This window comes from Cololabis saira, chromosome 20, assembly GCF_033807715.1.
Source record: "Cololabis saira isolate AMF1-May2022 chromosome 20, fColSai1.1, whole genome shotgun sequence".
NCBI classification, from domain to species: domain Eukaryota; kingdom Metazoa; phylum Chordata; class Actinopteri; order Beloniformes; family Belonidae; genus Cololabis; species Cololabis saira.
Window position 1 is genome coordinate 7223193 of NC_084606.1, and position 17167 is coordinate 7240359.

A 17167-nucleotide genomic window follows, 5' to 3' on the forward strand; every position below is an offset into this window, starting at 1 on the left:
TCATTCACGTTTTAAACACTGTGTTTGTGTTCCGATTGCACGTGGCGTGGCGAGGGCGCTGCCATCTTTAAATGCCGCAGCCATCCTGCCGGCCACGTGCAGCCACGTTGTTTTGAACTGTAGATGATCGTTTGTATCACGTCTCTATTGTTTTTGATTTCTGTTCCATTTATGCAGTTAACGTTTAAGGTTTCATTTTTCTTAGTGTTGTTTTTCTTGTTAATCAGTGTTTTATGTTTAACGTAGTTGCCATCAGTATTTATTCAATGGTGTCGTTTCCATCTGCTTGACACCTGGATGTGAATAAATACTGATTGATTTGAATGAGAAGTTGTTTGTGTTTTATACAAATTCTGGTCACAATGACTGTTTGACAGAGCTAGAGCCGAGCTGTAACGCCTTCAACCGTTATTCTGTAAGTGATAATAGTAAGATTTGCTACTCTGCAGAATAATATCTATTTCTGAGACTGATTTCTGCTGTGAAAGTTATAATTTTTCCTGGAAAACCAGGTGGTGCCCCACGAGGATTAAATCATTTTGATAATTCAATTTGATAAATAGTCTACTTTATTAATTATTAATAATTGTTGAATCAAATTATGAATAACTCTTGATAACTGGAAGAGCACTACCTAGTGTTGCACAACACCTCTAAAGAATCAACATTTCAACATTCACTGATCAGCGGTTCAATGAGGAGTATTGAAGCTTTTTCCTCCCAAAAACCCCTCCGATCAATCAGAGGAACAAGAACCGTGTATCTTCTACGATTAACTGCAGACACACAAGTTGTTTTTGTTTTGTGTTTGCTGGAACTGAATATTGAATCCACACAGTTCAACTCTTTAGAATAAAACTTTTATTTACTGGGATATTAATGACCCTATTAATGGGGGGTCTGGGGCGCGGGCCTCCGGTGGCCCCTGTGGGGCGGTGGGGGGGGCCGCGGGGCCCTGTCCCTGGCCGGTGGGGGCCTTGGGGGCCTATGGAGGGGGTTGCCTCATGGCGATGGGGGGGGTGGCTGGGGGGGCTCGGGTGGGGGGCGGTGGCTTGGGCGTCTCCGGGTCTCCCGGGGGGGGCTGGGCCGTGGACGTGGGGGTCCCACTCGGAGGGCCCGGCCCTGCCTGGGTGGGGGGTGGCTGTCTGCGCTGGGGGGACATTGCTGCCTTGGTCCTCCGGCGGAGGTGGGGACTCCGTGACCCTTGGGGTGTCCGCCGGGGTGGCCTCGGGGGGGGGGGGTGGGGCCGGGTCCGGGGATCGGGCCTCCCCTGACCGGGGGGTGCACGGGCGGACGCGGCGGCGGGGTGGCACCATTCCCAGGTGTCTATGTCTTATGTTGTCAGTATGAATGGGAGGATGTTGGACCGTTTCCCCCTCCGTCTGGGGGCTCCGGCGGCGCCGGGGGCGCCCGTGGAGGTACGGTGGGGCCCTGGCCCGGCTCGGAGGGCCGCCCCCCGTCTACTGGATGGCCGGTGGGGGGACGCGGGTGTCTTATCAGGGCCGGCTTTGCTGGTCCTGCCTCCTGGCTTCGGCCTCCGCTCCCCCTCCTTCCCCCCCTACACGATTCATACGCACATAGGCGAAGGGCGGGGGGTCCGGGTCATGGGGGGCACTGTCCCGCGTGGCCCGGCACTCCCCGCCTCACGGTTTTAACAGCAAAATAGACACTGCACATTCAACACTTAATAAATACATTTGACAAGGACACGTAGTTCGGGAGGGGGGGGGGTCGGTGTCAAATCGATACTTGGCCCTTCCCCCTCTCTGTTTTTATGGCATTAATCACATGCACTCAACACCAGGGGCGGGAGGGGGTCCCACATCACCCGCGTTCCCTCACCGGCCTGGGATAGGTGGGTCGGGATACCCGGGCCTGGCGGGGCTCGCCGTGCAGCCTGGGGCGCCTTCTGGCGGTGCTGGACCCCCCCGGGGAGGGGGAAACGGTGCGTGATTGTGTGTCTGTGTCGGTGAGAATGCGGTATGGAAGGGTCCTGCCATGGAGGATTTGAGCCTCCATTGGCAGGACAACAAAACTTAATCATTTATCAATATTATATTATACAAAGATGGTTATTATTATTATTATTATTAGTAGTAGTATTATTAGTATTATTATTATGTATAGTATATCATATTATTATTAGTATAGATATCGGATAGGTGAATGGATGAATGAATGGGATGCCTGGGTCTGGGGCCCTCCGTTGTCGGGCCTGCATGGGTGTCGCCTTGTTGGGGGGTTCCCTCTCTCCGGGTCCGTCTCCGGTCCCCCCCGCTGCCTCTGCGGCGGGGCGCCCCTCTGGTCTTGGGGGGCCACTTTCGTGGGGGGCGGGTGCGCCTGCCCGCGTCGGCGGCCGGGGCGGCTCTGTCTCTCCGGGCAGGCTGGCCCCCTGCCGGGTGGGGGTCGTTGGCCTGAAGGGTGAGGGCCTCCTGGCTGCGTGTCCGGCCCGGACCGGGTGGCCGGGGATTGCCTGGGTCGCGGTCTGGATCCCCGGCTGCTTCTTCCTGCGCCGTGGGGGCCCCTCGGCCGCCGCCGGGGGGGGGAGGACCTCGCAGGCGGTGGGTTGCCTCCCTCCCGCTTCTCCCCTCTGTGGGGCTGCCGGTGGCCTGGGTTCCGGGCTCTTCCGTGTCGGCCTCTGGTCTCGCGGGTGGCGGGGTTGCTCCCCCCCCTCCCCCACTATAGATACACTTCAGATGGAACTTTGTTTGGTTTGTTACACACACACACACACACACACACACACACACACACACACACACACACACACACACACACACACACACACACACACACACACACACACACGCACACACACACACACACATACACACACACACATAGTCACTTAGTCACATGCATATACACACACACACACACACACACACATGATCATATACATACACACACACACACATAGACATACGCACTGGCTTGTTCACCTGCATGCTGGCTCTCTAGTTTTTGGGTTTAGGTAGCGGTAGCGGTGGCTTGGCTCAGACTGCGATCGGATCTCGGGATTTGGGTCGATTGCTGTTATTGTTTTGGTTGGCTCCGTGCCGGTTTCGTGCTTTGTTTGTGGTTTTTTGTTGCAGATTTCCAGTGCTTGACGTGTGTTTCCGTGTGTTCCTGCTTCCTGGATTGGCAGTGGATGTCGTCACCCCCCCCCCCCCCCCCAAAAAAAAAAAATCACTGGGTTTGTATGTGTATATTTATGTATGTGTACGCATATGTATGCGTATATATATTAAATATAGTAATAATGCACATATATATACTTTTGGTTTCTACCGTCATGGTATCAATCATTAATATGTACAGACAAGGGAAAAAAAAAAAAATGAACCTATTAATGAGATGTTCCTAACAGAAGACTGGTGCAAGAAAATTAGCTCAGTTCCTCCACCTTCCAGTGGGTTTAATGTTGTGTCTGATCTGTGAATGTTGGTCAACTACTGAGACATTCGGTGTCGTTTATCCAGCAGCTCAGATGTTGAGAGAAACGACTTACTGCTCTGCAGGAGGTCAGCCAGCGTTTCCTGCTTCCTCCTCCTCAAGAACTTCACTGTGATCTTCATGAACGCCTCTCTGATGCTCTTCTGCTCTTCATCTTCATCCTCCTCCAGACTCTCTGAGGATTCTGGGTAATCTGGACTCAGAACTTTCTGGATCTTCTTCAGCTGGTCCTTCACAAACATGAAGATGTCATCCTCCAGCAGCTGGAACAGAAGACCACATGAATGACCCAACCAGACTGAAATCATGGAGACAAACATCAGGTCCATGATGGACAGACTGACAGTCCACTGGTCTCCAGAGACCAGCATGGAGACAAACATCAGACCCATGTTGGACAGACTGACAGTCCATCTGCATACTGGTCTCTGGAGACCAGTATGCAGATGGACATCAGGACAACAGATGGAGAAGCAGTTGTTGTTCATGTACAGACCTGAAAGATGGAGTCCAGCTCGGTCTGATGCTCCTGGACAGACGGACCACTGGGGGACTCTGAGATCTGCTGGTCCACTCTGTGGAGGAATCATGAAGAACAGGTCACATCATGTCTAAAGGTCCATGGAGTCATGTTTGGATGAGAACAGTCCACCAGAGGACTTCCTGTCATGTTAAAGGTTTGCTGGTCCTCCTGAGACGACTGAGAACGTGACAGTTACAGGAAATCTTCCCTCTCTCATGCCACAACCTGGTACAATAATTAACTTTAATTTATTCATCGTTTCTCTGAATCTCTGCTGTACACTTACTTAAATGTATACGATGTGGGGCCCTGGACAGCTCAGTGCGTTGAGCAAGTGCTGTTTACAGAGGCTACTGCTTTTGATTAGGCAGCGCAGGTTTTGCATTTTGAAGTTCTACTTAGAACCTTCTTAAGATCCAGAAGAGCAGAATGATAATTCTTAAGTGGTCTTAAGATTTTGATCATAGTTTTATATTTTATTTTAAAATATATATTTAGTTTTATATTTTATTTTGGCTTCGTCACCGTCTGTTCCTTTTATGTTATGCTGCTGCGTACCAATAATATATCAATCCTGGGATCAATAATGTACATTTTATCTTATCTATTACCCGAGGGTCTGCTATGGTGTCCTGCAGGGTTCAGTGCTAGGGTCTGCTACGGTGTCCCGCAGGGTTCAGTGCTAGGGCCAATCTTGTTCTGTTTCTACATGCAGTCCTTGGGAAGTATAATCTAGAACCACGGCATGAATGTTAATTTCTATGCTGATGATACGCAGCAGCACGAATGCTGAAAGGAATCGTGCATCAAGTTTTAAACGACGTCCTACCTGCCTCTTGCTGGGGCTCCCGGTCGGGCAACTGGAGTCTGGTGGGGGCCTCCTGCTCGCTTCCCCGACGCCCCGGTCTGACCTCACACCTCATTGCAATACATAAATTACCAATTCTAACTCTAATAATTATTCCTGGCATTATCATGATATATTGTTTCATAGTGCATTATTATACTAAGTTATGAAATCTCATGGGATGTTAAACTATAGTATTATTATATTGTTATATATTACAGTATGGTGATATCATTTGGTTATATGTTATAATATTTTATAATATTTTATAAAAATTATGTTATATTAGGATATTACTATATTATTATGCTATATTTATATTATATCGTGCTACACCACTCTATATGATAATTATTTATTTGTTTACTTATTTACTCTCGAATCAATTTATGTATCTACTTTCATCATCTTATTTACACGTGTACACACACACACACACACACAAACTGATGTCGTCTTTTGTCGTTGTTTGCACTGTATGTTAATAAATAAATTAAAAAAAAAAAAAAGTTTTAAAACGACCTCGGTCCACAATATTTGCAAGATATTTGCTAGACATGCTGCTCTAGAGCTACGCTGCAACCTCTTTTACATCTCTTTTACGTTTTCAGAAACATTTATGTAAAACTCACCTCACTGAGGGAAAACGTTGGGTCTCTTTAAAATCAAAAAGGAAATCCAATGATCTCTCACTCTTCAAGGACACACAGCTGGGTTCAGGACCAGATCGTCTCCTGTAATAAAGGTGTTTGGTGACGTGAGGTCATGTTCTGGTCCTTGGAAAGAACCTAGACACAACTTGTATTGTAATAGATACTTTATAGATAAAACTTAACGGAAAATAAACAAGACATATACTTCTAAAACTAAAATAATCATGTTACGATAAAAACATTTCAGTCTCTTTTACGTTTTCAGAAACATTTATGTAAAACTCACCTCACTTAGGGAAAACGTTGGGTCTCTTTAAAATCAAAAAGGAAATCCAATGATCTGTCACTCTTCAAGGACACACAGCTGGGCTCAGGTTCAGGTCCAGATTCAGGTTCCGGACCAGGTCCAGGTCCAGGTCCAGGTCCAGGTCCAGGACCACTCCTGTAATAAAGATGTTTGGGTATGTGAGGGCTGAACTCTGACGTGCAGAAGAGTCATGGACAGTTAGAGGTGATCGTCTCACCTCTCTTCTTCTCTCCGACTCTCAGGTTTTCCCCTCGGGGAAGTTTTAGAGGGAAGGACTCCCTCCTCTCTGTCCTCACACTGATCCATGCTGCTGGATTCACATCAGCTCACACACACCTTCTACCTTCATCTGCAGAGGAAACAAGTCATTGTAGATGTACAACGACGACCAGCTCTGACTGATCTTCTCTTCCGAATCAGAATCAGAATCAGTTTTATTAGGTCAGCTTAGAAAACTGTTTTTGACTTCGGATACACCGGCGGCGACACAATGGTATTGTGCGCCTGTTTTCCAAAGGGTAACACTGGGATGGGGGGGGGGGTACACAGTATCAAGTTGCAGAAAAACACCTCAGCAGCACACAAAGCAACAGACGTCACAGGACTTGCATGTGGGTGATGGGGGGTGGGCAAGTCAGGGGGGGATCCCGGCACAGTTCATTCAAGTGAGCGCCGCAAGCAGCGTGGCGTTGGATGGGGGGGGGGGTGTGGTTGTCAGTGAGTGTGTGTGTGCGATAAGTCCGTGAACCTTCGCCCAGAGCTCCTCAGCCAAAATGTCCTTGATGCTATCAGGCAGCTCGGTACAGTTCTGGGAGGGAGATCCGTAGGTGTTCGTGGGAGAGGGGGAGAGTTGGGCAGAGTCATCTTGTTTACATTCCTCCAGGGAGATTTGTGACCGGAGAGGCCTGCCAAGCCGCTCTGTCAAGGGCAAATTATAGAAACAACAATTTCTTGAGCAGGCAGCCCAGTAATTTTCCGTCTGCCTTTCTCTGGTTCATCAATGCAACTCCAATCAGACGAACTGTGATCAATCAATTCCCGCCAAGCTGAGTACCCAGCTTCTCCAAGGTGTTCTCCATCTTGCTAATGAGCTCGAAGACCGCCGCTAGCCTGCGATTCTGTTCAAGAATCGCATCTAGCCTGCTCTAGAGTTTGAATGCGGATCCCGGTGCTTATTCCTTCGGCAACGTCGGGCAGCTCAGAGAGGGCCAGAATGGCTGTCGACGACTTGCACGATTGTCGATAGGCCAGGAAAATCCCCACTCCAATTAGAAGAAATCCTGCTATCATAAATCCAATTATGAAGGCGTCTTCAACGTCCTCGACGGTCAAGATCTTGAGGCACAACGGCTTCCAGTTTTTGCAGGAATCCATTGTGTAACCAGCAAAAAAAGTTCCATCGGGGCAGGAGGGCTCCCTAACCCCCTGACTTCTCGTTACAAAAATTTGGTCAATTGTGCTGAGGGACCAGTTAATCAATTCCATGATTGTAGAGTTTTCAGAGGAGTGGAAATGAGAGGCTCTGCGTCAAGACAGACAAAAGCAGGCAGGGAAGGTTGATAAGGGAGAGGAGCAGAAAAAGTGCTTCAGCTTCATGTCCGACTGCAGTGAGGAAGCTGCTGCACTTCTACTATCCAACCACTAGATGGAGTCATGGAGCTGCAGCTCAGCTCACACCTTCAACCCACATTTCTATTTAATCACAGGTTTGCTCTTAGTTTCTGTCTCCAGGACAAAAGATCATCATTGACTCTTAATTACTGAAACACCTTAGACCCTGGAGAGTCCAGTCCTGGACCCAGTTTACACCCAAACCAAGTATTGGGGTGGATGCTTATCTACCTCACACTCAGATCCCTGAACAGCATAGAGGAGCTGAAATGATCATGTTCCTCTCCTCCAGCATCTTTACCGATGCTGCTCATGGAGAAGGTGTCAGCTGACAGCGTGGACCATCAACTACCTCATCAAAAGATTTTAGGATGTGTGGTTTGTGAAATCACATAGTAGAGACCAGGTCCTGCCTCGGTCCACAGGTTTGATGTGAGTTTATCTTGAAAATGTTGGAGGAGGTTTTAGCAGTTCTGTCTTCAGAACCTTACCACAAATGTGAAGTTATAAAATGGTAAATGGCCTACACTTATATAGCTCTTTCCAGCTGTACTCCTACAGCCCCAAAGCGCTTTACACTGTAGAACATCCATCCTTCCATCTTCTTCTGCTTATCCATTCCCGGGTCGCGGGGGCAGCAGCGTCAGCAGAGATGCCCAGACTTCCTTCACCCCAGACACTTCCTCCAGGTCTTCCCTCAGCTCTTAAAAAATTATGAACAGGACCGGGTCTAACATGCACCGGGAACAAGTCTGATCTACTGCCGGCAATGCGAAGTAGACTCCTGCTCCGATCATACAGAGACTGGACGCCAGACTCATTGACCCCCCACAGAATGGCACGAGGGACACGGTCAAATGCCTTCTCCAGATCCACAGAACACATTTAGACTGGTTGGGCAAATTCCCATGAACCCTCGAGCACCCTGTGGAGGGTGTAGAGCTGGTCCAGTGTTCCACGACCGGGACGAAAACCGCATTGTTCCTCCTGAATCCGTGTAAAAACATCTTAAAACAAAATTCTGTTAACAAAAATGAAGTTCTAACTTTATATTTACTCCTTTCTCTTCTTTTACTTTGGCTTATTGGTGCAAAATGCACTCTGGGATACTCTGACATCTCAAGCGCCCACGTCTCCCCCGAGCACCAACCATCTGACCTCCAGGCTGAGTCTTAGGTTGCAGTTCCTCCACTGACCACTAGAGGCCGCAACAGCGCGTTCACCTCGCTGAACTCTGTGTTCAAATGTCCAACTTTACAGAAGAAAGAAACATATTTACAGTCTGGTTCAAAACACTGAAAGAGGAGTAAAAAAAAATAAGGTTGTATCTTCATTGTTATTAAACATAATTTAGATGATGGATGTTTTAGCAGTTATTAAACTACTGACATTCAAAACTAGGAAAAGGGAAATAAAACTCACACAGTCAGAAACACTTCATCCAGATGAGTCCTTGCTCCATTCTGAGTTGTATTAATGTACAGATGGTTTATTTAATGTTAACTAAATGTAATGTTCCTGGATGAGAGTTAGCCTGTAAGCTGAGCTGTGATGACATAAAGTACGCTGATGTCTCCAACTGCAGAAACACTTAACTTTGTCCTCCATACTGCAGTAAACCTTTTTATTAGATTAATTTTTAACACCGAGCAGGCAGAAGCTGCAGCCACCACCTTTAGTTAACCGCTATGGTCCGGGGTCAGAACTCTGACAACACACACTTCATCACGGTTCAGAAGAAGATGTTTATAAGATATGTCCTAGGAACTACTGAAGCAACAGCAGTTAGTTCGTAGGCCAAAAAGAGGACTGGCCCACTTAAACGGACCCTCATCACACAAATCTGCCCCTCCCAAGCACCGACTTCCCTGTGTCGCTGCACACAGAACCACTACACACCGTAGGCTACCCAGAACACTCTGGCATTAACATGCAGGTAAACACACCTTGATCCTCCCAGCCACCACGTCCTCCGACTACAACAAGCTCTGCTTCCAATCCTCTCTCCTCCCGGCTCTTTTAGAAGTTCATTACTGCAATCAAGTCCAGCTGAGAACAAAAGCCTCCAGAGTCTCAGCAGCAACAGCAGAACTCAGGGGAGGCTCACTCTCATGAGTCGCCATGGCAACAAACACACCCACCAAACCAAGGCCTCTGCAGTTTTAGACTTTGTCCTCCAGAGTACTTTGTCCTGAGTCAGCAGAAACTCTCCAGAACTCAAGTCCAGACTTGGAGAACCTGGAACCTGGAACCTGGAACCTGGAACCTGGAACCTGGAACCTGGAACCTGGAACCTGGAACCTGGTACCTGGAACCTGGAACCTGGAACCTGGAACCGACCACAGTCTTGTTCCTTTCATGGTCAGACACCACGACACAATGAAAACCACAGGACGCAACTAGATGGAGACCAGGAGGAGTTTCTGATCACGTCCATTTCCTCCCCTTTAAGCCTGAACCTGAACTTGGACTGTTAGTCTCCACATATTTCTGATCTATCCGGGCCGGCAGCTTTTTCTTCCCCCACAAACACAATAATGATCTGATACTGAGCTCCTTCTCTGCTCAGCCGGGTTCAGAGAGCAGCGGCTCATCCATATACATACTTACATATAACATATCTATATCCACAATATACATCTATATATCTACATGTATGAACATGTATTAATATATGTAGATATATAGATGGATACTATGGATATAGATATGTTATATGTAGGTATGTATATGGATATATTGAGTTGTATTATACGTACAGTATTTAAATATCTATATATCTATTAATATATATTGATTTATAGTTATATGTAGATATGTCGATATATAGGTTTATAGTAATTTTTAAGTATATAATTGAAGGTAAATATATGAACCAGTATATATAGCATATCTACTCTTATATAGTTATTCAAGTATATTGTTATACCATTGCTGTCTATTGTTTTTTATTGTTCTTTATGATAATGTAATACTATGCATTATAATTACTTCTATTATTACATACATACATAGTAGCACAACTAAATGCTGGGCGTTTGTTTTGTTTTCTTTTGTTTGCCTTGATTTACTTTGATTTTGACTATATTTATATGCATATAATTGAGTATATCACTGTATTGAACAGTTATTGAAAGTCGTCTTGTTTTATGTAAGAATGTATGTCAGATTCAGGGGTAGGACTCGATAAGTGGTAACTTCATTCCTACTCCATTTCGCGCATGTTGGTGTATCCGTGAACTAATATTATATGAAGTGCTGTATGTACTGTGCTGTATATATATATATATATATATATATATATATATATATATATATATATATATATATATATATATATATATATATCCTGTCCTCTTCAATATTTACATGGATAATCTTTCCATGAAGCTTAGTCAGTGCAAGACCGGATGTATGTTAGGTGATATTAATCACCTCATATATGCTGATGACCTGGTCATCATGTCTCCATGCAGTGCAAGTGTGCTCTAGCTATGGAGTCCAGTATGACATTGTGTTTAACCCTAAGAAGAGTGTTATTATGATTGTTAAAGCAAAGGAGGATCAGAAACAAAAGTTTCCCCACATTCTTACTGTCTGACCGCCCCTTAGATGTTGTTAAGAGAGTATGGTATTTGGGTCACATCATAAATGAGGATCTATGTGATGATGATGACATCCAGCGTCAGTGCTGTCAGCTCTATACTCTGGCCAATATGCTCAGGCCTGTAGATTCCACATGTGCACAGCTGATGTTAAAGTAGATCTATTCAGAGCCTATTGTACACCTCTTTACACAGCTCACCTTTGGTGTAATTATACCACCGCCAAACTAAAGAAGGTGCAGGTAGCATATAATGATGCGTTCAGGATCCTCCTTAAGCTTCCAAGATGGACAAGTGCAAGCACTTCATTTGTTAATTGTTATGTCCCCACCTTCCATGCTCTACTGAGGAATTTTATGTTTAAATTTATGTGTCGACTCCATGAGTCAGAAAATTGTGTAATAACTGCACTCACTAACATTAAACAGAGTGATACAAGGTATACACATCTGGACTGTTTGCATGTATTTTAATGTGTGACCCGTAATTTGTATGTATTTTTATGTATTTGTATTGGAACCTTTTGAGTCTGTAATAAAGTATTCATTAATTAATTCATATATATATATATATATATATATATATATATATATATATATATATATATATATATATATATATATATATATATATATATATATATATATATATATATATATATATATTCCCATTTTTTCACTTTTTTGTACGCTTTTTTATGCATGTTCAAAATAAAATCTTCAAATCAAATCCTCTCTTCCTCCACACACGGAAGCTGCTTCAGTCACCAGTAACAGCTCTGGTCCTGCTGACCATCATCTACCTGAACTGCTGCTCTCATTCACCAACTCCGCTCCAACATCTGGACGCGTCGAACCGTCGGCTCCTTCGTCGTTCAGTTCCAGCTGTGACTCCGTTAACGGGAATTATCTTTGTCTAGAAACGGAGCTGCAGGCAGTTAAAAAACTGCTCCAATCACCTTCACACGGAGCTCCCTGCGCAGAAATCTGTCCACGAGAAAGTGAACGTAAACTTGACCAAAGCATCTGCGTTTTCTCGCTTAATGTTGTAAAAAGTAGGAGACGCGACAGCTTATCTTTTGGGTTACTTATTCACAGCTCTTTTGTTACGCTCATATTTTAATACGAATAAACTCGGCTCAAAGGTCAATCAATTAAATAAAAAGAGCAAGTTCTGCTTGACACCAGACGGACACCGGCTAGTGGTGGAAACATGGAACTGCACTCCTGAAATTACAGAGCAAAAAAATAAGGAAATTACTATTTAAATAGAGATAAGTTCAACAATATAACTATTCAAACTTAGAAGGCTACTCACTTCCCTACATATATATCCCAGTGTCACTTTAATTCCGAGTGAAAGAAGCATCAGTGACATGTTTTAGTGACATTTACATAAAACTCACTTCTCTGAGGCAGAACGTCTGCATCTTTTAGAAGGAATAAAACAACCCTCTGACTGGACACTCTTTGAAAACACAGCTGGGTTCAGGACCAGGAGTTTTCAGAGGAAGTAAGGGAAGTGTATCATTCTTGCTTCGGCTTTCTTGTAGAAAAAAAAGCAGAGCAGAAAAGTAGCTCATTTGCATTTAAAGGGGACCTATTATGACATTTAATGTTTATTTTAAACAGGCCTTGAATGTCTTAAAAACAATCTAAACCTTGTTTTTTCTACATAAATCAGAAATTCAGCCTGTGGGCCATGTCTCTAGTTTTACCGTTTCTAACCTCATTATCTATGAGGGATTCTGAGGGCGCGGGGCTATGATAATGAGACTCTGTGCTGATTGGCTGCTTGAATGACGTGTAGCAGGTGAGGGAACAAAGCCTCTCCGGGGACAAGAGCCGGCTGCGTAAACAAAGCGTGTCCCATGCGAGGGAGCTTCGGCGACAAAATAAATTCCATTGCTTTATTTTTTTTGTCACTGGCCTCGCGAGAACTGCCCTGCTGTAGCCTGGTTCTCGCGAGGCTAGTGGCCGATCAGATTCTGAGCACATAATTGTAGATTGTAAGTGGTTGACAAGTAGTTATTTTGGATTTCTCGTAAATCTATCTTAAAATGTAAGATACTGGACCTCGGTTGGGCTGGTGGGACAGCGGCGGAAAATTTCCTGTATTTTTAAATCCAAAACTTGACAGCTTTACTTTGATCGAGTCTGGTTCTGAGCCATATGTTCCAATCTCTGAGTGTAACCAGAGCTTTCGTTAGCATACCTGTCAAGTCTCACGCTTTGGCCGGGAAACTACCGTATTTCTCCCTGTCACGATTTGTTAAACTGGCGGACCCAAAAGCAGAACACAACAAAATCAAAGTCCAAGGGTGTTTATTAAATAATGCGGGAAAAAGCAATCCGGAGGGCAGCGGGATTCTAATGTGCAGGTGAGCAGGCTGAGGCTGAGTGGCAGGTAGGCAGGCAGGCAGGCAAGGCAAACGGCTGGCAGAGATTCTCAAACACTAGGGTTGTGAAACGATCTGGCATCGGCGCTGCAGGATCTCCAAACATTTAAAGACTGGGGATGATTAGCTGACGCCAGGCAGGTGAGGCGACGAGGGAACTGGAACCAGGTGTGCCAAGCTGAGAGCTGGAGCCAAGCCTATACGCCCACAGTACACGCCCACTCACAACACGCACACACAAACAAATAGACAGAACACAGACACTGACAGACTGTGACAGGGCCCCCCCCTCAAGGGACGCCACCGGGCGGCCCACCAGGCTTGCCCGGGTGACTGCGGTGGAATGCAGAGACGAGGGGAGGGTCCAGGATGAAGCGCCGAGGCACCCAGCACCGCTCTTCAGGGCCGTACCCCTCCCAGTCCACCAAGTACTGCAAGCCCCTCCCACGACGCCGCACATCCAGCAGCCGCCGGACCGTATAGGCAGGGTGGTCATCAATGACGCGGGGGGGTGGGGGGGGGACATCAGGCGGAGCCAGGGGACTGGATGACACAGGCTTCAACTGGGAGACATGGAAGGTGGGATGGACCCTCCAGCGAGGAGGCAATCTCAGCTTGACCACTGAAGGATTGATGATGGAAATGATTTCGTACGGCCCAACATATCGGGGCGAAAGCTTCTTGGAGTCCACCTTCAGGGGGAGGTCTTTGGAGGAAAGCCACACCCGCTGGCCTGGTAGGTACACGGGGGCTCTGGACCGGCGCCGGTCAGCGTATCGCCGATTTCGCTCTACAGAGCAGAGGATTGCCGAACGAGCATCCTTCCACACCTTGCGGCAGAGCCGCATATGAGCCTGGACAGAGGGAACGGAGATGTTGTCCTCCTCCGCTGGGAACAAAGGCGGTTGGTAACCCAGGGACCCCTCGAAGGGCGACATTCCCGTAGCCGCACAGGACAGGGAGTTGTGGGCATACTCAACCCAGGCCAAGTGGGTGCTCCAGGAGGAAGGGTTCTTGGAGGCAACACAACGGAGCGCAGCTTCCAGATCCTGGTTGGCTCGTTCCGTCTGTCCATTAGACTGGGGATGATAACCAGATGTTAAGCTGACAGAAGCTCCAAGGGCTTGACAGAAAGCTTTCCAGACCTGTGACACGAACTGCGGTCCTCTGTCTGAAACCAAGTCAGCCGGGATGCCGTGGAGACGGAACACGTGTTGCACCAGGAGGTCAGCTGTTTCCAATGCCGTAGGTAACTTGGGAAGAGCCACGAAATGTGCAGACTTAGAGAACCTGTCCACTATGGTAAGGATAACAGATTTTCCCTGGGAAGGAGGGAGCCCGGTTACAAAGTCCAGAGCAATACGGGACCAAGGTCGACTGGGCACAGGCAGTGGACGAAGTAAGCCAGCAGGAGGTTGGTTGGAGGACTTTCCTCGGGCACATACAGAACAGGCGGACACAAAGGCACGAGTGTCGGCATCCATAGTAGGCCACCAAAAATGGCGCTTTAGTAGGGACAGGGTACGGCCAACCCCTGGGTGGCAAGCAAACCGGGATGTGTGTGCCCAGGACAGGACTTGAGAGCGGACAGGGTCAGGCACAAAAAGGCAATCATCAGGGACATTACCCGGGTCAGGGTGGTCTCGCTGGGCTCCTCGAACCAATGACTCAATGTCCCAAGTCACTGCAGCCACAATACAGGATGGGGGTATAATGGGCTCCGGACTGGGGCGGTCCCCAGAAGTGAATTGACGGGACAAGGCATCTGGTTTGACGTTGCGGGAGCCTGGGCGGTAGGTCAGCGTAAAGCGAAACCGGCCAAAGAACAGAGCCCACCGGGCCTGACGAGAGTTAAGGCATTTCGCAGACTGGATATATGTCAGGTTCTTATGGTCTGTCCAAATGATGAAAGGGTGTTCAGCTCCCTCAAGCCAGTGCCTCCATTCTTCTAGCGCAAGTTTAACCGCCAGTAGCTCCCGATTTCCCACGTCGTAATTGCGTTCGGCGGGCTCGAGACGACGGGAAAAGAACGCACATGGGTGGAGCTTCTGGTCTTTGGCAGATCTTTGAGAAAGGACGGCCCCCACCCCTGACTCAGAGGCATCAACCTCGACGATAAACTGGCGTGAGGGGTCAGGGTGGATGAGGACAGGAGCCGTGGTAAACCGTGTCTTCAGTTCTTTGAAGGCTGCATCTGCCTCGGTGGTCCAGGTGAAAGGGTTGGTTGGGGAGGTGAGCCTGGTGAGGGGTTCGGCTACCCGACTATAGTCCCTGATGAAACGTCTATAAAAATTGGCGAACCCAAGGAAACTCTGGAGACGCTTGACAGAGGTTGGTTGAGGCCAGTCAACGACTGCACGCACCTTTTCAGGGTCTGCCTTCACCTGGCCACTCTCCACGATGAATCCCAGGAATCTAGTAGATGGAACATGGAATTCACATTTCTCGGCTTTTACGTAGAGCTTGTTCTCTAGAAGACGCTGAAGCACCTCTCGGACATGACCCACGTGTTCTTTCAGGTTCTGGGAGAAAATCAGGATGTCGTCCAAGTACACAACGACTGTTCGGTTAAGCAGGTCACGGAGAACGTCGTTGACCAAGGCTTGAAACACAGCTGGGGCATTCGTTAAGCCAAAAGGCATGACAAGGTACTCGAAGTGGCCGAGTGGTGTTTTAAATGCAGTCTTCCATTCGTCTCCAGCTCGGACTCTAACTAAGTGGTAAGCATTTCGGAGATCCAATTTGGAGAAAATGGTGGTGCCTTGTAGGGGCTCAAAGGCAGAGGCAAGTAGAGGTAAAGGGTATTTGTTTTGGACGGTGATGTTATTGAGACCTCTGTAGTCAATACAGGGACGTAAAGAGCCATCTTTCTTGCTCACAAAGAAGAAGCCTGCGCCCACTGGGGAGGATGAGGGTCGAATGATGCCGGCAGCCAATGAGTCATGGATATACTTCTCCATTGCCTCCCTCTCTGGACGAGACAGGTTGTATAACCGGCTGGATGGTAGGGGAGCTCCAGAAAGAAGGTTAATAGCACAGTCATAGGGGCGGTGCAGAGGGAGAGACAAAGCATGTTACTTACTGAAGGCTTCACTTAAGTCGTGGTATACTGGAGGTACCTTGGAAAGGTCTGGTGGCTCAGAGATGATAGGGGAAATGGTATCCTCATTAGGAGAGCGAGCGGACTGCAGGCAGGTGGAATGGCAGTGGGGACTCCAGCTCACTACTTTACCCGCGGCCCAGTCAATAAGAGGATTGTGCAAAACCAGCCAGGGCTGACCAAGGACTATGGGAGCGTGTGGGGACGAGATTATGTGGAACTGGATCTGTTCGTGATGATTGCCTGACACCAAGAGGTGCACAGGTTCGGATCGGTGAGTGACTTGAGCGAGGAGGCGACCAGTCAGAGCATTGGCCCTCAGAGGTGAAGGAAGCGGCTCGATGGTTAAGCCCATTTGAGAGGCAACACCCGCATCCAGGAAGTTTTCATCCGCACCAGAATCCACCAGAGCAACAGGGACAAGGATTGAGATTGCCAACGAAGAGTAGCAGAGAACTGCATTCTGCACAAGGGTTTGGGGGAAGAGACAGTCTGGCTCACCAGAACCCCCACTGTAACTGGAGAGCCTAATCTTTTGGCCGCACGGGACAGGTAGCAATGAAATGGCCAGGATTGCCACAGTAAAGGCACACCCCTGCGCGCCTCCGGCGAGTGTGCTCTTCTGGTGTAAGGCGGGCTCGACCCACCTGCATGGGCTCCGCATCTG

The 17167-nt window shown here is 47.5% G+C and overlaps 1 protein-coding gene across 1 annotated transcript in view; it reads right to left on the reverse strand.

The window, feature by feature from the left end:
• LOC133420214 (NACHT, LRR and PYD domains-containing protein 1-like) overlaps positions 1-17167 on the reverse strand; it is a 43155-nt gene that overhangs the window by 5188 nt on the left and 20800 nt on the right. The window contains exons 2-6 of the mRNA XM_061709825.1: positions 6004-6135; positions 5766-5921; positions 5459-5560; positions 3953-4031; positions 3512-3719 (exon numbers count right to left, since the gene is read on the reverse strand). Of these exons, the coding sequence (XP_061565809.1) occupies positions 3512-3698 (187 nt within the window). The 5' untranslated portion in view covers positions 3699-3719; positions 3953-4031; positions 5459-5560; positions 5766-5921; positions 6004-6135. The remainder of the gene's footprint in view (positions 1-3511; positions 3720-3952; positions 4032-5458; positions 5561-5765; positions 5922-6003; positions 6136-17167) is intronic.